Here is a 21,783-nt window from a genome sequence, read left to right on the forward strand (position 1 = left end):
ACTACTGGTTTCTTTCCCTCAGATGGTACCTGGCCGCTGTTACTTTAACTTTAGACTCAGCAGATCTCTTTCTGAGATGCCTGTTGAAAACAGTAAAATAGGGTCAAGCGCAAATACACAGACACACAAATACACTCTGCCGTTCTATCTCTCTTTCTCTGTGACCACTTTAGGACTGTTCAGACATGCTTGAGATAGGAGAAATTGTATAACATCACCATACTATATGAAAGGAATATTCCAGGTTCAATACAAGTTAAGCTCAGTCGATAGCATTTGTGGCATATCGGTAATAACAAAGATAATTTTGACTCTTTCATTCTTTTCTTTAAAAGAGCACAAATAAGGTCACAGTGAGGCTCTTAAAATGGAAGTGAATGAGGGCTAAGTTTTGGAGGGTTTAAAGGCAGAAATGTGAAGCTTATAATCATATACAGGTAAAAGCACTTACATAAATTTTTCTGTTAATTGTTTGAGCTGAAAGTCGTTTAAATCGTTGTTTTTTCGATCATTTTCTGGTTTTAGGGTTTGCAGCACTACATCGTCTTGGCAACAAAGTTGTAAAATTAGATATACTGTACACTCACTGAGCACCTTATTAGGAACACCTGAACACCTACTTATTCATGAGATTATCTAATCAGCCAATCATGTGGCAGCAGTGTAATGTATAAAATCATGCAGATAAGGGCCAGGAGCTTCAGTTAATGTTCACATCAACCATCAGAATGGGGAAAAATGTGATCTCAGTTATTCCGATTGTGGCATGATTGTTGGTGTCAGATGGGCTGGTTTGAGGATTTCTGTTACTGCTGATCTCCTGGGATTTTCACACACAACAGTCTCTAGAATTTACTCAGAATGGTGCCAAAAAACAAAAAACATCCAGTGAGCAGCAGTTCTGTGGATGAAAACGCCTTGTTGATGAGAGAGGTCAACAGAGAATGGCCAGACTGATTCGAGCTGACAGAAATGTAATGGTAATTTGATAACCACACTGTACAATTGTAGTGAGCAGAATAGCATTTCAGAATGCACAACATGTCGAGCCTTGAGGCAGATGGGCTACAACAGCAGTAGACCACGTCATATTTGGTCACATTTACTCTAACATACAATAGTTTACTTGCGTGTATTATGCAATCCAAGTTTCATTCTATTTTGGTGTTATTTTCACTTGACCTACTGTAATAAAATCACGGCCTGCCAGAAAGCAAACTGCTTTGCTTTTTTGATGGATAATAAAATATAAATCAAACTGTTCTTTTACTACGCTGGAATAAAAATGGCTGCCATTAAAACTATAATATCTATAAAAATAATTGATGCGGGGTTATGGAACATCATCAGTCATAGTGCGACATTGATTCAAGAATGTGGGGTAGGTAATGGTGCGTATATGCCTAATTAGGGAGAATGATTGAGAAATGGAACCTTAAAGTAGTCTATAAAACTACACATGGGAAATAATGCAGACAGAAGTCCAATAGAGGCACACAGATATCCCCTTAGCTTCTTAGTGAGTAGGTTATTCCTGCAAGAGGAACATTCCACCGGATTTGGGAGATGAGACCTCCACAATCTACCTTTTGGTATGCATGAGCGTCCTACATCTGTGCAATAGTTCGCTCATGCATTTGTATGTTTGTGGTTTAAAATGTGTGTATGTTGCAGAGCTAAACCACATTTCACGGATGACTGAGAAAGTATAGAGAATTTCCTCTCACATTGGCAATAAAGCACACACCACAGTGAGACTCCACACTTGCAAACACAAACAAAAACAAGACATATAAATACACACACAAAAAGACAGACACTCAAATCAGAGCAGTTAGTCTAAATAAAACAAGATTAAAAAGTTTAAAACTGTTTTCAAGTATACTGTGCAGGAATAGACTGTTTTAAGTTAAAGTCAACATGAAATCAAAACTGTCCCTATTTACTTTTGCAGATCACATTCCTGATCTAATAATGCCTTAATTCTGGTATGGATTGCCCACTTTTCACGATCAAATCGATTCTCCATTGGCAAAATCAGTTTGCGCCCTACATTTTTTTTCTCTTTAAATATACCGTTTCAGTCTGAAATGCACCAGATTATGGAAACAAAATGGGTTACAGACAGTTTCATGCTGACCTGAGAACACTTCTCTGTATAACACACAGTACTGTCAGAGATCCTCTGATGTCATGAGCACTCACTTGTAGAAGTTCTTGTTGACCTTCCTTTCGTGGGGGAATCCCATCATGCCACAAACAACATGTGAGTTTTTGGGTGTCCATCCATTATCGCAGATCTGAGCCCACCTGTCCTTATACTTGACTTCCACCACCCCCTCTGTGATCGGCATCCGTTTAGTTGCCATGGTGACAACAGGATGCAAACGGACCTCCTCCACTTTATTCTCATCCACTTGCACCTTAGACAGAAATATGATGCAAAGAATGGAAATCATGTGGACAGTCAAAGAACAGAGTGCAAAGAAGCTTGTGAGATGGGGTGTAGTTGACTCCTTTAGACAGTAAAGAAAGTCTAGATGATTCAAAAAACATGTTACAGTTACTGAGCTCATTCATGAAGTTTCTGCATGTTAGGTGACTATAAGTGTACTTAAAGGGATAGTGTATCCAAAAATGTACATTCTGTCATCATTCACTTACCCTCATGTTGTGCCAAACCTGTATGATATTCCTTCTTCCAGTGAACACAAAAGGAGTTGTTGCACAAAATTTTAGCCTCAGTCATCATTCACTTACATTCATTGCATCTTTCTTCAGTACAATTTAAGTGAATGTTGGCAGAATTTTCATTTTTTGCTGAACTATCCCTTTAACACCTGATTTCAGAATTTGCTGGATCTTGGTAATAAGATACAATTTATTTCATAACTGTTTATTTTTTTTTTTTAAATGTTTGTCACACATATACAGAACATATACAGTGAAATTCTTTTTTTTGTATATCCCAGCTAAGCTGGGGTCAGAGCGCAGGGTCAGCCATGATACGGTGCCCCTGGAGCAGATAGGGTCAAGGGCCTTGCTCAAGGGCCCAACAGTGGCCCAACAGTACTGACCTTCTGGTCAGTAATCCAGAACTTCAACCGCTGAGCCACAACTTTCCCAGTGTTTAATTGTTAATGCAACCGTTTTTCTCATCTACAGCTGTATGTGTCTGTGTTGGGTTGTTTTATGCTTTACCTCTATAACATTGGAGTCCATATATCCAGGCAGTCTCTCATCTTTACAGATCACTCCAGCATCCTCATCATGAGTGCAGTCACTGTTGCCCCAGCCACGAGATTTACACATTGAAATACTTCTTTCACTGCCACTGCACTGCACATTGTCAAGCCAAATCTTACCTGAAACAAACACAAACTCCCTCCTGAATACACATTGAGCTATTATATGGTGCATTTGGGTTTTCAGTAAATAAAATAAATATAAAAACATAATTTGTAGAATATTTTGTTTATTAGCATCCTTTTCTGAACACTTTATATGAAAATGTTTAAATATTAATGAACATGTTCACATTAGTGTGTAATCGCATTAGTTAACATGAACTAACAATGAAATGCTTTTACAGCATTTATTAATAATGGTTAATGTTAATTCCACATATACACTGATACATTTTAACATTCAAAGTTGTATATATCAACATCAGTTAATGCATTGGTTAACAAACTAACAATGAACAATACTTCTAATGCATTTATTAATATTGGCTGATTAATGCTAATGTCTATATATTGATACATTTTTAATATGAAGTTTTGGTAACACTACAATAAGGTTCCAATTATTATCATTAATAAATGCATTAGGTATCATGAACAAACAATGAACATACAGTATATTTTTTTTCAGCATTTACTAATCTTTGTTAATGTTAGTAAATAAAAACACAGTTGTTCATTGTTAGTTCATGTTAGTTCACACTGCATTCATTAATGTTAACATATAAAACTTTTGATTTTAAAAATGAATTAGTGTAAGTTGAAATTAACATGAACTAAGATTAATAAATGCATCAAAAGTATTGTTCATTGTTAGTTAATGTTTACTAATGTTGTTAACTAATGTTAACAAATGGAACCTTATTGTAAAGTGTTATCACAGTTTTATACGTTAACATTAATTAGTTAACATGAACTAGCAATGAACAATACATTTACAACATGTATTAATCTTGCTTAACGATAATATTATCTACATATACTGATAAATTTTTAACATTGAAAGTTGTATGTTAATATTATTCAGCCTGTTATGAACTAACAATGAACAACAGTATATTCATAGCATTACTCAAGATGAAAAAAAAAAAAAAAAGAGTAAAAATAATTACAGTATGTTCATTGTTAGTGATACCTAATGCATTAAAGTATGTTAATATATAGAACCTTACGGTAAAGTTTTACTGATAAAGTTGTAAAAAAAAAAAAAAAAAAGAAGGTGTTTACAGTTGACATTTAAAACTTGCGTTATGTCTGGTCGGAGTAAGTGTGAATGTGGGCTGACATGCACGTTACCTGTGCCCTTCCCATACTTGGCGCTGTGTGTCCAGCCTGTTGCGGACACAAAGCCAAGCTGGCGACAGAGGATGTGGGCACTGGCCAGAGAGAAGTCATCATCACAGATGGTTCCCCACTCGCCTTTAAAGAAAACCTCAATTCGACCCTCATTGTGTTTCCTGGGGAAACCAGACAGACGGAACTTCAGACTCTCTGGTGTCTGAGATGTCGGTGTGGGGCTTGAACGCAGTGGGGGTGTGGTTTGGGCAAAACATGATGGAATCCAAACATTAAGAAAGAGGACAACAATGTGTCGCAACCAATGAGACTGCTCCATTTGTGGTTCTGAAGAGGAGAAAAGACAGAAAGAGAGGGATAAGAGTGTGAGTCTACACTATCACTATCGCTATTTCAACGTGTATAAACATCTTGTTGAAGGGGCTCTGGCTTGTAATATGGTGTCGAGCACCGGTTGCGAGAGCTCATCACACAGGGCTCCCCAGCCTGTGTTTGATGCATCTGTCGTGACCACTTTGCATCTGGACACTTGATCAAGTGCCATGCCCATTTGATAGAATGTGAGCATTTTCCAAATGGTTAATGCGGCTAGACAGCGGCGTGTCACCACAAGATTTAAGCGGCCATGTCGCCATGAATAATGGGGTACAATACCTTCAATCTAAGCCAGCACTGAAGTGGTCTCATCCGCAGTAGTCCCAGCGGGGTGACCTCTGTTACAAAGGCCATGAGGCCCAGGGCTCATTGAAAAAGCTTCAATGGAAATGTTTTTCCCAGCTTGAAAATGTTCAAACACCAGTGAATGGAATGAATGCGTTCATCCATCAGGCGGGCCTAACAATTACATAGACTGCTCTTCATCTGAACTCAATTGTAGGGAACAGACGGCTTGCAGACAAATCACCTGAGCCCTGAAGAGCGTTGTTAAAACCTTAGGCACAAAGCCTTTTCTAGGTTTAATTGTGACCTTTGAAAGACCTGGTCCGAACTCCAGACATGAGCTGTCAGTCGACAGTGCCTGTATGTCACCCACCCATTTAAATGAAGCCAAATCTAACAGGAGAGCGGTCTTTAGTGAAAGCCTTCGCAACTCGGCAGATTCCAATGGCTCAAACAGGGGGTTCATGAGTGTCTTTAGCACTAGATTTAGGTCCCAAGTTGGCACCATAGCAGGGTGAGGGGCATTCAGTCACCTCACTCCTCTAAGGAATTTTATGATCAGATCATGTCTGCCAATAGAGGAACCCAGCTCCGCGGCATGAAACCCCAAAATACATAAACCTTAAGCATTGATGGGGTAAGACAAGTGTCTAATCGCTCTTGAAGAAATGTAAGAATCTCAGCTCATGGAGCAGCTCACTGGGTCTTCACTATGTGAAGAGCACCAATTTGCAAACACCTGCCATTTCAGTGCATAGAGGTGTCTCGTGGATGGTGCTCTAACCTGTAAAATGGGGTTTATCACCGACTGAGCCAATTCCGGCTGGTTCTATGTGCTCTGTTCAGAAGCCACACATGCAGGTTCCACAGCTCTGGCTGGGAATGCCAAATCGTGCCTTGTGCTTGAGAGAGGAAGTCCCTCGTCTGTGATATTTCCCACAGAGAGCCATCAAATACCTTTATCATCTCTGGACACCAGGACTGATTGGGCCATTTTGGTGCAATCAACAGAACTGTTTCCTCCTCCTCCTCTCTGACTTTACTGATGACAGAATGAAGGAGGCATTCCGGGGGAACCGTATGTTTGCCTTTCGCAGGCCATTTGTTGCCCATAGGGAGAGGATATTGACGCTCGCTCCATTGGAGGAGGCGTTCTCATCCTTTGTGGTGATCGGATTCTGCCCTGGAGATTTACTATATGTACGCCACTACTAGATTGTTGTTCAAACGAATCAGAATGTGGTGATTCATAATTTCGGAATGGAAAGCCTTCAAGGCTAGAAAGACAGGCAGTAGTTCTAGGTGGTTGATGTGCCATGCCCGCTTCGCAACTGTCCAGGTGCCGAAAGCTGGGCATCCATCGTACCACAACCAAGGCTGGACGCATCCATGGTCACCACTTTCCATCTGAAAACTTGATCCAGCATAACACCTTGCTGACAGAAGGCTGATGCTGTCCAAGGTGCTAAAGCTGCCAGACAGCAGCGAGTTAACCCAATGCGTATGAGTCTGTGGCTCCAGGCTTGATGTGGTACATGTCGTTTAAGTCAATACTGGAGAGGACAAATGTAACAAAGCTAATGGTATGGTGGTGGATGCTGCTGCCCACAAAACCTAGTATATTCTGAAAATACTTCAGTTGAAGTGTTTTTCCCAGTTGGAACCGAGACCGACACTGAAGAATGGCCTGAACATGCTCACTCGTGAGGTGCGCCACATGCTCGCGAAGTCGAGTTGAACCCCTAAAAAGAAGATTTGTTGGCTGGGGAAAAGTGTGCTTTTCGCCCAGTTGACATTCAGACCCAGGCTTTTTCGATGGCAAAGCAATAAGTCTCTGTGTTTGCTCAACAAAGCCTCTGATTGGACTAGTAGCAGCCAGTCGTCGAGGTAATTCGACACAGACACACTGTTCAATTTCAATGGGGTGAGCACCGAATCGATACATTTCGTGAATGTGCGGGGAGCCAGAGACAGACAAAAAGGAAGGACTTTAAATTGATATGCAGTTCCCTTGAACGCGAATCTCAAAAACCGCCTGTGATGCAGCACATTTGATACATGAATGTATGCGTCTTTCAGGTCTATTGACGCCAACCAGTCCTGTGGACGGATGTGCGAGAAGACCTGTTTCTGAGTTAACATTTTGAATGGGCGCTTCACGAGCGCACGATTCAAATGTCTCGGATCTATAATGGGCCGGAGCCCACCACCTTCCATTGGAATAAGAAAATAACAGCTGCAAAACCCATTGTGGCATGGCATTCTGGGACAGTCTCTATCACATTCTTCACGAGGAGATGTGAATTTCTGCATGTAATACTGGCGCGTCCTGTAGTGGGACCACAGATGGCAGAACACTGTTGAAGCAAGGTGATCAGTGTACGAACTGAATCATATAGCCGTGTTCTATTGTTTTTAGCACCCAATCTGACAAGCCCGTGAGGGCTCCCCGTGTGTCTGCGCAGCGAGACAGCGGGCTTATTGATTCATTCACTACAGGAGACAGAACACCGCTCGCCATAGGGAAGCGGTTGATCATTGTGTGTGGGGTGTGACATTTTGAGTATCATCCCGGCAAACTCTGGCAAGGAAAGAGCAATGTGTAAATGTGCGTGTGTCTCGCGCATTCAAGCACCTTCTCTTTTGTGTGAGAATATTGTGTATGTGAAGACAATACAAAAAAACACATTTGAACACCATCCCGGCAACCCACAGCGTGGAATGAGCAGCAGCATGTGAATGTGTGCTTCTCGAATAAGTACGATAAGAACATTTCTGATTCATGCCACATAGTTTATGTTACTACAATACACATAAACAGCATGCATGAAGCCTCCCAGCAAACACCGGCAGGGAGGGGAAGCGAACAGCACACGAGCGCTTTCTGTTTTTGTGAGAACACTGTTTATATGAAAACCATCACACAGAAACAACATTTATGCAAACTCGAGTAGGTGTAGCGTGAGCAGATGCAACAAGCACTTTCACTATTGTGTGAGAACATTGCTTATGTGATCACAACACACAAAAAAACACGTTTGCCTATCATCCCGGCGTACCCAGCTGAGTAGCATGCGAATGTGTCACGGGCAGCGAGTGCATTCATGTTTCTTATGGGAACAAAGCAGAAACACATTTGTCCACCATCACGGCGTTCCCGGCGAGGATGAGTAACGTGCGAGTGTGTGCGTCACGAGCAGCGAGCACATTTCTGTTTCTTGAGAAAGCACAAAACTGAAACGTATATGTTTACCATACCAGCATACTTGGTGGGGATGAGCAGTGTGTAACTGTGTGCGTTTCACATCACATTCATGACTTAGTCAATGTGAGTTATCACGCAAGATGGATCTATCTTTCCGGCTCAGCTGGGGGAGACTTCTGTAAACCGAGCTCTTCGACCACCCGTGAGAGGACGCAAATCAGCTCTGTATCAGTGGCATGCCCACACTCCTCACCCTCACTGGGGGAAGAGACGGCAATATCTTCCGTGGACCGGTCATATTTCATACTGCGAGGGACATGGAGTCATCCCTATCTTCACAACCACCAAACGCGATGAGGCTGTGTGCTCCAACAGAGGGCCGGAGCTCATCACACACATATTGTTCTGGTGAGGATGCTAAATTTGATGCTCGGGGGGCTTGTGGGGCTTGCCGGCACAAGATCCTCCTCGAAATCATCCAACTCCACCTCGGCCCCCTCATGTGGTCCCTCCGGATATAACACAGAGGAGGTGGGTGGGAGGGCGCTGAAGACTGAATCGACCCTCAGAATGAGGGTGATCTTAGAGTGTAATTCCGGAGACTCATGCCCTCACAGTGATGGCAGTCTGTCTCCATTAGAGCTGCTTCTGCATGGGCGCGGCCCCATGAACACAGCTCTCATGCTCGTCTGATGGCGGGATGTGCCGCTCGCTTGAGGAACACTTGCAGAACGACATCTTTAAAAAGACACACTGCTCACAAGCGGCTCTGTTAGTGAAAGCCCAGAGGCTTTTAAAAACACATATCTTTATAAAAACACATATATAGTACTGTATATGAAAGGATACAGTATCTCCAGCCGAAGCACTGTGGGAGGTGGGTCGTATCTCGCTGAAGCGCCGCGTTGTTCAACGACAAGCGTTTCAAGTGAAGAACCTGTTCAGTGAGAGCGTCTATGATGGTGAGGTGGATATTATGTTTGTCAGTGCCATAGCATGTAATAAAAACACTTGGGGGGATAAGCCACGTTCAAAAACACAGCCTACATTAATGGATATGCTGCTACTTCTCGGTTTATTATAAGAACACAACAACTCTTTACAAACGGCAGTGCCACCTACAGGCACACAGAGGGAATAACAGTATTAACCAATACATAACAGTGGAGAAAACTGAAAGCATGCCGGAGCGAGCCATCAATCACAACGGAACAGGCGAGGCTGCTGGATACGGAGAAGAGGAGGGACGCAAGCTCAAGCCGGCGAAAATCACCCTCAAATTCTCCGTGCTCTGTGTCCTGTTCTCGCTAGATATAGGGAGGAGAGGGGGACGGTGTTAGCTTCCTCAGAAGCAGGTAGAGAGCAAAGCATTTGAGTATTACATGCTCCCAATAACATGATCAAGCTCAACGAGTGCTACGTGCCAGGCAGGGATAATGGTAGTGACATAGCACCCCTCTAATCATAAAATCCACCAAACGTGATCGCATCATGCACGCCACACATCATGGCCGTACTGGGCAGGCGAAGCTGCTTTACACAGAGAAGAGAAATGCATGGCGTGAGCTAGTGAAAAAACATCCTCAAGTTCTCCATGCTCTATTTCCTGTTCTCACGCACCTCTCTCGTGCGGTCCCTCAGAGTATGGCGGGAAGAGTGGGGACCGGCTTCGGCTTTTAGAACTAAAGTGAGGGGACTACCACCCATGGAATCACGAGTTCGAATCCAGGGTGTGCTAAGTGAATGCAGCCAGGTCTCCTAAGCAACCAAAATTGGCCCGGTTGCTAGGGAGGTTAGAGTCACATGTGATAACCTCATCGTGGATGCGATTAAAGGTTCTCGCTCTCAATGGGGCACGTGATAAGTTGTGCGTGGATCGCGGAGAGTAGCATGAGCCTCCACATGCGGAGTCTCCGCTGTGTCATGCACAACGAGCCACGTGATAAAATGAGCGGATTGACGGTCTCAGAAGCGGAGGCAACTGAGACTTGTCCTCCGCCACCCTGAATGAGGTGAGTAACCGCGCCACCACGAGGACCTACAAAGTAGTGGGAATTGGGCATTCCAAATTGGGAGAAAAGGGGATAAAAATAATAAATTAATTAAAAGAACTAAAGTGAGGGGAGTATTTATGCACCCACCAAAAATGCAATCAAACTCGACGAGTGCTGTGTCAGCGCTTGTGTTGAATGGGCGAAGACACCTGCTCTAGAGGAGAGGAGAAACGCAAGGCACGAGCCGGCGATAAATCCTCCTCAAATCTCCATGCTCTAGGCTTTTCCCCATCCTCACGTGTCTCCCTCATGCGGTTCCTCGGAAGCGGGAGGAGAGGGGGATGGCTTTGGCTTTCAGAACGAAAAACAAGATGAGAGGAAGCATCTTTCAGGTTCATGCATTCACAGTGAACACAATCGGCCTCAATGAGCTCCGCTGTATGTAAAACAGAGCTTGTGCCCGCCAGACAGAGGGTTTTCATGTGCTTGTGGAAACATTTGCAAAATGCCATCTTTATAAAGATATCGTTAAGCAAATGGCTCTTTTACGATTGTGCACAGTATACAAATACACATTCAAACACAATCAGGCTGTAGCGCATATGTTACACGCTTACAGAAAATCCAAAATAATTCAATAATTAAAAGGATACTTTCCATTGAGGCCCACAGACCACAGAATAATCTGTTCACTTTGAAAACGGCGAAGATGTCTCGCCCGCCTCCTGTCCCACAGGAGGAAAATTCCACACACTGCCATTCAATGGTGAATGTAGTAATCTGCGATCACCGGAGCACCACAGGGGGTAGAAGAAAACTGATCCACCTGCTGTGAGAGGTGCAGATCTTAACATCGATTCTAGTAGAGAGAGATTAAATTTTCGTGCAGAGTATGAAAGAGAGATTATCGGCACCTTGAAGGAGAAAACTCAGAAGAGATAGCACTGTGCACCGCTGTTATAGACGCCCGCTGATGCGCGCGAGGGAGGCAAAGCACAAAGCATTATCTGCCAATTAAAATTGGTGAGATTTAAAAGAGTTTCAGGGATTGGCTACACCTGCAGGGATAACCCCATAGTGTCAGCAATGATGCAGCATTCATGACTGAATTGAAAGGAACTGTATTTGACACACACACATAGCCACATCTCATACGCCACATGCATGCTTGCAGGGATTTAAAAAAAAAGGTATATGAAATAAAATTTAAAAAAAGGACCTGGCTCGAACAAACTGCAATACAATACTCAGGATTCAAAGTATCATCAAAATATTTCTGGTATAAGAATATGCTAAAATACAAAAGTCTACACCTCTCTCTGTTTTTGACTGAGTAGCCATTCATGAATTAGTTCTAACTGGTCCATTGTGTTGAGGGGAAGAAATAAAAGCATTTTACTGAGCCACCCACTGACTTTAATATAGAAATGATTCTCTGGTTCGTCTCATAATTTTTAGAGAGAAAAGAGTTTAAAACCCTTGTGCATCCTCAGGCTGATATACAGAACAACAGAAGGATCGAAATAATGTGACTGAATAATTCGTTCATAACTGGACCACACAGCAGACCAATTATCGGTTCTGAAATGTTGCTCTGGTCCAGAGACTATTTAAAGAGAAATTGGAACACCCAGCCAAGGAGCTTTAAGCACCCAATGGTCAACGGATGTAGAAAGGAAGTCCCACCTTACAGGAAAAAGAGCCAATCGCCTTTTAGATACAGACACCGCCTGTTAATCAACGGCTATACAAGCTGGGAAAATTGTGTTTTTTTTTTTGTTTTTTTTTTTGCATAACGTGAGGTAAAGAATCACAGTTTATGATTGCAGTGTTTTAAAATTGTATTGCTGATTTTAAATATGTTCTTTCACTGTAATCTTTACCAAAAAATGTTATGATTTTGGTCTTTCTTTATTCAAGTAGATTGGAGCTGCACTGGCTTGACTGGAAATAGCCTCTCGAGAGTGTTCCAAAGATGGCCGCCAGTGGACTGACTTGCTAGAAAGACTTTGTCTGGTCATACTATAATAACAATGTCCTGAAAATCCGAAGCCTGAAAAGAGTTTGCAGAGCAAATAAGTCGAATACAAACTTGAACTGTGCCGAAGAGCAAGTTTATTGACACTTTTGAAAACAGCAATTACATCCGCACGGTAAAGTCATAAGAATGGAGGAACTGTGTGTAGTGCTCCCAAAAACGTGCGACACGCTGTCGCTCACAAGCATGGGACAAGTTCTTTACAGTGTTTTGTCTGCGAGTTTAAACATCGAGTATTTTGTTAATAAAAGAGTCACAGTGGCTATAATTTAACAGGAAGCTATTATTATTATTTATTTTTTTAACACATGGGATGGAGAAGCAGCTGTATAGGCACGCGCGCGCGCGCGCGCACACACATACAGGTGCATCTCAATAAATTAGAATGTCGTGGAAAAGTTCATTTATTTCAGTAATTCAACTCAAATTGTGAAACTTGTGTATTAAATAAATTCAATGCACACAGACTGAAGTAGTTTAAGTCTTTGGTTCTTTTAATTGTGATGATTTTGGCTCACATTTAACAAAAACCCACCAATTCACTATCTCAACAAATTAGAATACATCATAAGACCAATCAAAAAAACATTTTTAGTGAATTGTTGGCCTTCTGGAATGTATGTTCATTTACTGTATATGTACTCAATACTTGGTAGGGGCTCCTTTTGCTTTAATTACTGCCTCAATTCGGCGTGGCATGGAGGTGATCAGTTTGTGGCACAGCTGAGGTGGTATGGAAGCCCAGGTTTCTTTGACAGTGGCCTTCAGCTCATCTGCATTTTTTGGTCTCTTGTTTCTCATTTTCCTCTTGACAATACCCCATAGATTCTCTATGGGGTTCAGGTCTGGTGAGTTTGCTGGCCAGTCAAGCACACCAACACCATGGTCATTTAACCAACATTTGGTGCTTTTGGCAGTGTGGGCAGGTGCCAAATCCTGCTGGAAAATGAAATCAGCATCTTTAAAAAGCTGGTCAGCAGAAGGAAGCATGAAGTGCTCCAAAATTTCTTGGTAAACGGGTACAGTGACTTTGGTTTTCAAAACACACAATGGACCAACACCAGCAGATGACATTGCACCCCAAATCATCACAGACTGTGGAAACTTAACACTGGACTTCAAACAACTTGGGCTATGAGCTTCTCCACCCTTCCTCCAGACTCTAGGACCTTGGTTTCCAAATGAAATACAAAACTTGCTCTCATCTGAAAAGAGAACTTTGGACCACTGGGCAACAGTCCAGTTCTTCTTCTCCTTAGCCCAGGTAAGACGCCTCTGACGTTGTCTGTGGTTCAGGAGTGGCTTAACAAGAGGAATACGACAACTGTAGCCAAATTCCTTGACACGTCTGTGTGTGGTGGCTCTTGATGCCTTGACACCAGCCTCAGTCCATTCCTTGTGAAGTTCACCCAAATTCTTGAATCGATTTTGCTTGACAATCCTCATAAGGCTGCGGTTCTCTCGGTTGGTTGTGCATCTTTTTCTTCCACACTTTTTCCTTCCACTCAACTTTCTGTTAACATGCTTGGATACATCACTCTGTGAACAGCCAGCTTCTTTGGCAATGAATGTTTGTGGCTTACCCTCCTTGTGAAGGGTGTCAATGATTGTCTTCTGGACAACTGTCAGATCAGCAGTCTTCCCCATGATTGTGTAGCCTAGTGAACCAAAGTGAGAGACCATTTTGAAGGCTCAGGAAACCTTTCCAGGTGTTTTGAGGTGATTAGCTGATTGGCATGTCACCATATTCTAATTTTTTGAGATAGTGAATTGGTGGGTTTTTGTTAAATGTGAGCCAAAATCATCACAATTAAAAGAACCAAAGACTTAAACTACTTCAGTCTGTGTGCATTGAATTTATTTAATACACGAGTTTCACAATTTGAGTTGAATTACTGAAATAAATGAACTTTTCCACAACATTCTAATTTATTGAGATGCACCTGTATATATATTGCACAAATTAAATGCGCAACTTGGATGGAAACATAGCTAATGGTTTTAAAAGATGTGCATTTGTCGCCACCTACAGGCGTTAGATGTAACATCCTATATGAACACGAAATAAAAAAGATGAATTAAAATCCCCACCACTCTTTGGAAAGCCACCAATACTAAGAAGCGTCGCTTATCCCAATACATAAAAACACAGACTAGTGCAATTTCTAGAGTGTTACATGTGTAAAACTCATAAAAATGCTTAAAATCTTTTTAAATTTAGGAGACAAATACATTTTCCTCCAGTGGATGGATCCAATTATGCAAGGTAAGTACAAGAGACCGGCGCGCAATTGAAAACAGATTTTCAGTAGGGATGATTGGGTGCGATTTAGACTTTGAAATATCAAAATGGTATTTCCACTGCAATTATAATTCAATCGAACAAAGGACATACGTTTAATCATTGAAAATCATACAATCTGCTAATTATATATCATGCTATGAAATCATATGATTGTGCCTATACAAACAAATCTACTGGTGTGACGGCGAGGCGCATAACCTAATATGGATCTCATAAGGTTTCGTGCTTAAAGGGGTCAAGGACATTTTCACTATTTTACATCAAGTCCATAAAAGTGTAAGCAAGGAAGGCAACCAGTGCTTTTGCATTTAAAATCAGCAAGTGACTCCAAGCCTAGTTCAGCCTCAACAAATTCTCTGCGCATTCGACAATTGGTTACTGCTGTCCAAACACAAGTGGGGGTACGAATAAAGAAACTTTCGACGGAACACCATTCTCCATGTCGAATTATTCAAATATATAACTGAAAGGGGATTTGATGGCCCTTATTACCTTCACTGCAAAACTGAGAGTAATATAAAAAAGGTCCAATTCAGCTGCTTCATCTAGTATACGTTAGTCAGTGGCATTTATGACTCTGTTGCCCAATAGAGTGGTTCTGTTATTAATGTATTCACTAACGAAAAAAAAAAAAAAAAAAAAGGGAATATTATTTTTCCTTACCTTTTAAGTTAGTCAGTTCCCCCACTAACAGTCTTGGTACTCTATTTCTTGCAGTTTGTTTTCGTATACCCTGAACTGAGATTATCCACACATTTTGGGGTACCTGCTGCAGGACCAAGTCCTTTTCCGAAGCAAAGACAGACACCTAAGAGCGGTAATAACTCTGCTTGTAATGGCAGTAAATTGCCAGCTGGACAGAGAGAGTGGGATGGGAAAGACGGGGCACAGGGGGGACAGGGACAGCAGGAGGGAGAGGTGGAGCTGACTGGTGGACGACTCCACACGAATGAAAAGGGGCCGGATTTATTTTTGGGAAAACACATAGCCCTTTCACAGTTCAGGAAAAGTTTTTCCTACTTGGGATAACGGAACGTTCTTCTGAGGTTTCTCAAATGCTCACGTTTTACATCTGTAACATTACATTCAGGCATTTTCTTTGAGCAACTAAACTTCAAGCAAACGCTTAAATAAACATTTTAATAATAGGTCTAAAAATAAAATTAATACATTGAACACATGATACTATAAGAGAATCAATTGGGAAAAAAAATATACAAAATATTTGTATTAGCCTGAAGTCATAGAATGAAGAAGCCATTTAAATCTTTTATTTCAAAAGAAAATTGACAATCATCTGGAATAAAAAAGGTACAATGGAGTTTTGTATTTTATTTTTTTACACAATCCATGTTTTAAACTAACAACAGGCTTGCCTAGCAGGAGTTTCACAAAGGCACTTAATATTTGCAGGTTAAGAACAAACTCAATTTTATGATAATGGACAAGAAAATAGGAAACAGGCGCAGTGTGCGTTCCTTTATGCAATGTTAGAGCAACAGGGACACCAAAATTATTCCAAAGAGTAAACGGTTAAATAAGAGAATTTCCCTAATTTAAATATTAAAAGTTTTTGTACCCCTCCCTAATCTTAGGTCAAAAGGCTTGCATGGTCCTTTCTCCCTAAGAGAAAAATTCTGTCAAGTAACACAACATTGGTTTTCTACAAACATAATATGAGCCAAGTGGGCTCAATGGAGGGTATCAACAAAAATCGATTACTGCTTTAATTTTTATACCAGACATTTGCTTAATTTGCATTTACATCAGTTACATAATACGTGTATAAACAAGACAACAAAATGATAAAAATAAATATTTTTGAGAGTGATTTCTGTTGCAATTCGGTTAAAGTTAAACCACTGAAAATGTCTAAAAGACTGCACCCCAAAATAGTGAAATGTACAATATACTGGTGTAATGATTACTGGCACTTACAACACTTATTAAAAGTTTAAATCACTGCTTTGCTGCGTTCTTTCTCAAATATATAATATTACCTTAACCTGTTGTCTGCATGGTACAATATCAATGTTATTTCCAACCAGTAAAGGTAGTACAGTATATGCTGACAGCTGACACATTTAAGCATTACAAATGACAAGAAGTACTGATGTAATGTAATAATTGAGACTAAAAGTGTTGATACAAGCTATGGGTCTGATCTTACTGGCTTATTCTCATATGAGCTCTTTTACTGATTTTGCTGATTGCTGAATTCAAAATACATACAACTAAAGGGTCTGAAGAGCAATTCTGAAGCAGCAATACCTAAAACTCATATCTGCATATGGTTTATCGCAATGGTTTAACCCATTGTTAGATGATGTCATAACAGTGGCTGTATTACCTGGTGTTAATGAGATAACAGGGCATGGTCTAACAACATTTGAAGGCAACTTTGGTCTGTTTGCATAATAATTTCGGGATTTTTGGTAAAAGCAATGATCCAAGGTTGATTAGTGCAGATCAGCATTGGTCTGGTAATTCCAAAAGTGCACCTATGGCACCAAAATAACCCTGTGAAACAAACATGACAAAACAAACAGTGGTTATGGACAATTTGTTTAGATATTATGTGAGCTTGAGTATTATAAAAACACACTCACCTTATATCTAAGGAACAAAGCTCTGAGTTGTCCTTTGCTACAGTAGTCCAAAGCATAAGCCAACAACATCATGGACAATGTGTTCACTCGCAGAAAGTTCCCAACAAACACCACTCACTCAATATTCTAGATGGAAAAACCTCATAGTAAGCATCCATCCTGAAATCAAATCTTTTTTATTGGAGCTTTGAAGGAGCTGACTGGCCCCTGGTCTCTCATAGCCCTGTACAATGCTGCTTGATCCAGATTCCACAAGGCAGCACCGTAAAGAGGCTGACAGACAAGGGCAAGAGTTAAATAAGTGTGGGACCTTATGGTATGGATGTACATGTGTACCTCATTAAGTGCACAAATGTGGGTGATTTAGCCAATGTTGTTTGTGATGATGACAAGTGTAGCTCTATCCAGATCCTCTTTAGAGACAGAGTCTGTCTTGCCCTTACACATCATGTTCCCAAAACTACAAAATAAAAAACAACACATATTTATCATTAATTACATTTAATTGTATTTTGTTTTTCCAAAATACTATAGCATAATTGAGACAAGAGATTTAATATGTCAGCGTGTATTAATAACCACACAATGTATGTGCCTACACCTGGAGGCAACAGCCCATGCTGGCAAGCCAAATCTCTCATAGTTGCCACCATAGATATCCTGGACAAGTTTATCTACACGTGTACTCTCCCCCTCTGTGGCCATTGTCAGTGGCTCCTCAAAAGTGGAGCATCCGGTCAACAGGCAACACAGTCCAAGGAATGTACTACCTCCTATGCTGGATGGGGGATAAAGGAGAAATAAGCCTAGACTTGCAGTAAGTTTCTTGTTAATACATACATATATATATATATATATATTAAATTTTATTAGCATTATAAGAAAATAATGCAATATTACTGACATGTTTTTTTAACCTACAACCAACCTGGTTCCAGTAACATGCTTGTAGTTGTCTTTGGAATATACAGCCAGTATACTGACCCCTGAGCCAATGATGACCAGCAGCAGAGAATAGGGGTTCTCCAGGTTGTATTCCTTCAGCTCAAAGCGCTCTGGGTCTGTTGGGTTTTCAAAGTAGTAACATTCAGATTCAGGACCACTTGAGACCACAGAGTCAATGTACAGAGCCCCCTTTATCAGACAGTCCAACTCATCTAGCTTCAGCAGCTGCAGACTGGCCATCATAGAGAGGAGAATCAGCTTTTAATAAAATACCACATGGGAAAAGAGTGCAGCAATATGGGAAGTGGTTAAAATGAGCAATTGATCATAGGACACACCGTACAAAAGTCATCTTCAAACTTAAACGCGCCACCTCCAGTGGCACAGAGGGTGGTGTGCAAACTTGAGAAGTGCTTGTCTCTCCCCATCTGCAAGAAGGACAGGTAGCTCGTGTGTAGGAAAGTGGATAAAGTGCAGGCTGCCCCAAAGGGTGAGATCCAAGAGCTCCACGTGGACATCTCAGATACACTATATTGCCAAAAGTATTCGCTCACCCATCCAAATAATTGAATTCAGGTGTTCCAATCACTTCCATGGCCACAGGTGTATAATATGAAGCACCTAGGCATGAAGACTGCTTCTACAAACATTTGTGAAAGAATGGGCCGCTCTCAGAAGCTCAGTGAATTCCAGCGTGGTACTGTGATAGGATGCCACCTGTGCAAGTCCAGTCGTGAAATTTCCTCGCTACTAAATATTCCACAGTCAACTGTCAGTGGTATTATAACAAAGTGGAAGCGATTGGGAATGACAGCAACTCAGCCACGAAGTGGTAGGCCACGTAAAATGACAGAGCGGGGTCAGCGGATGCTGAGGCGCATAGTGCACAGAGGTCGCCAACTTTCTGCAGAGTCAATCGCTACAGACCTCCAAAGTTCATGTGGCCTTCAGATTAGCTCAAGAACAGTGCATAGAGAGCTTCATGGAATGGGTTTCCATGGCCAAGCAGCTGCATCCAAGCCATACATCACCAAGTGCAATGCAAAGCGTCGGATGCAGTGGTGTAAAGCACGCCGCCACTGGACTCTAGAGCAGTGGAGACACGTTCTCTGGAGTGACGAATCATGCTTCTCCATCTGGCAATCTGATGGATGAGCCTGGGTTTGGCGGTTGCCAGGAGAACGGTACTTGTCTGACTGCATTGTGCCAACTGTGAAGTTTGGTGGAGGGGGGATTATGGTGTGGGGTTGTTTTTCAGGAGCTGGGCTTGGCCCCTTAGTTCCAGTGAAAGGAACTCTGAATGCTTCAGCATACCAAGAGATTTTGGACAATTCCATGCTCCCAACTTTGTGGGAACAGTTTGGGGATGGCCCCTTCCTGTTCCAACATGACTGCGCACCAGTGCACAAAGCAAGGTCCATAAAGACATGGATGAGCGAGTTTGGTGTGGAAGAACTTGATTGGCCTGCACAGAGTCCTGACCTCAACCCGATAGAGCACCTTTGGGATGAATTAGAGCGAAGACTGTGAGCCAGGCCTTCTCGTCCAACATCAGTGTCTGACCTCACAAATGCGCTTCTGGAAGAATGGTCAAAAATTCCCATAAACACACTCCTAAACCTTGTGGAAAGCCTTCCCAGAAGATTTGAAGCTGTTATAGCTGCAAAGGGTGGGCCGACATCATATTAAACCCTATGGATTAAGAATGGGATGTCACTTAAGTTCATATGCGTCTAAAGGCAGATGAGGGAATACTTTTGGCAATATAGTGTACCTGTTGTGCCGTAGGCGGTGTGTGAGGTGAGGTAGTGGCGGATGCTTTTCAGACTCTCCACCTCTTCCTGTGTTTCCTTGGCTGTACTGTCTTTTGGTTCAAAGTAGACCAGCTTTACCAATGTGCCACCAATGTCCATACCAAACCATGGGAAAGCTGTTGACCAATAACATACAGTATGACTTTGTGCATATTCTAAACACATTTTCTGTAAATAAATAAGAATGAGCCTAACTCCCCTAATAAGGAAGGAAAGATATAGGCTTCTAGGTTTGTCTATGAAATACATTAATGGAAAATTGGACTATATTATGACCTATATATTTAGAGTACTATTAAATTATATGAATTACATCTAAATGCAATTATACCTCATCTATCATTTAAACACAATATCTGATTTGAAAGACTAAAGCATATTTTATTTTTAACAGGAAACTCCAATTTAATGTTTTTCTTTTTTTTTTTAAATAAGTACCACAATGTTAATCGTGAGAGGACAAAATGGACAAACATAGCCAACACCCTAGCAAAATAGATATTTCACATTAATATATGACTATATGTTTTATTTGGCCATTTTTGTCACCATTTCTCTCCAGTTAATTTCTGCCTCTGGTCCGTTAACCCTGTTCTCTAGCGCATTCTTCAGCGAATCGAGCCTAAGAAGCTTCGGAGTCGATTTTGCTGTTCGCGGCTCTCTGTGCGTTCTGCCGCCGGCCGCTGCATTGTCCGCACCCGGTGTAGCAATTATGCTACATGTCGTTTCGGTCTTTGATCATGTAAATTCTTCTTCTTGTTCCTCGATACATCCATCACCGTCACTGTGGTAGCCGTTCAAATCCATTATTTTATTTAACAAAAAACTCTACATCTACTGTTAAGTAGAAAAATCACCGTAAACGCATATAAACTCATTTTAGTATGTCACTGATTACAATACGAGCGCAGATACTCGAGTGGCCAATGAATGCGCTTCTCCTGTCAACTGAAATAGTGACGAACCAATCATGGTCTCAGTTAGAGTTCATCCATTCCCTCATATGCTGCCCGCGTTTTCTTTTTCACCAAAAGATGGCGCTCTTCACTGAACAGAGTTGAACTCTTCAGATTTTGGTTCGTACTTGATGCTGTGTACAAAAATTACTGACAGTGTTGGGAGGGTTACTTTTGAAATGTATTCCACTACAGATTACAGAATACATGCTGTAAAATGTAATTTGTAATGTATTTCATTAGATTACTCAAGGTCAGTAACGTATTCTAAATACTTTGGATTACTTCTTCAGCACTGATAGATTTTTTCACTTGTTTTGACTATAAAAACTCTGCCAGTACAGTAAGACAAAATACACGTTAAAAATACATTCTCTGAAAAAACTAAATATCTTATGCAGTGTTGTTTCTAAAACAAGATAAATCTAACTGATCTTATTTTAAGGATTTGTAGATATTTTTACAGGAAAACAATACAAACATTATTATCAAGAATACAATTTTTGCCCTAATATCAAAGGTCTTACTAGAAAAAAGAAATTATGATCTAATGTGAATTTTCTTGATAAAAAAAATATGATCGTGCCTGGTAACATGTGCATATAAAATGGTTAGAAATAGCATTTTAGCTTAGCGTAAAGCTGACAATTTACACAAGGTTTATTTCTATTTCTTGTGCTCCAAACTGACTTCAAACATACTTCTCTGTCTGCTCG

The 21,783-nt window shown here is 41.2% G+C and overlaps 1 protein-coding gene and 1 pseudogene across 3 annotated transcripts in view; both read right to left on the reverse strand.

Moving 5' to 3' along the window:
- The window catches only part of LOC127414223 (lysyl oxidase homolog 3B-like), a 35,912-nt gene extending 20,326 nt beyond the window's left edge, over window positions 1-15,586 (reverse strand). For 2 of the 3 annotated variants that reach the window (XM_051652093.1, XM_051652095.1), the window contains exons 1-5: window positions 15,407-15,586; window positions 4,542-4,868; window positions 3,202-3,365; window positions 2,206-2,423; window positions 30-80 (exon numbers count right to left, since the gene is read on the reverse strand). In XM_051652093.1, coding sequence (XP_051508053.1) covers window positions 30-80; window positions 2,206-2,423; window positions 3,202-3,365; window positions 4,542-4,860 — 752 coding nt within the window. In that variant the 5' untranslated portion in view covers window positions 4,861-4,868; window positions 15,407-15,586. The remainder of the gene's footprint in view (window positions 1-29; window positions 81-2,205; window positions 2,424-3,201; window positions 3,366-4,541; window positions 4,869-15,406) is intronic. The other variant, XM_051652094.1, reaches the window with a different exon arrangement.
- Window positions 15,587-15,999: 413 nt separating this feature from the next.
- Window positions 16,000-21,046, reverse strand: LOC127414232 (pantothenate kinase 2, mitochondrial-like; annotated as a pseudogene).
- Window positions 21,047-21,783: the final 737 nt, after the last annotated feature.

The sequence above is a fragment of the Myxocyprinus asiaticus genome, chromosome 23 (assembly GCF_019703515.2).
Source record: "Myxocyprinus asiaticus isolate MX2 ecotype Aquarium Trade chromosome 23, UBuf_Myxa_2, whole genome shotgun sequence".
NCBI classification, from domain to species: Eukaryota; Metazoa; Chordata; class Actinopteri; order Cypriniformes; family Catostomidae; genus Myxocyprinus; species Myxocyprinus asiaticus.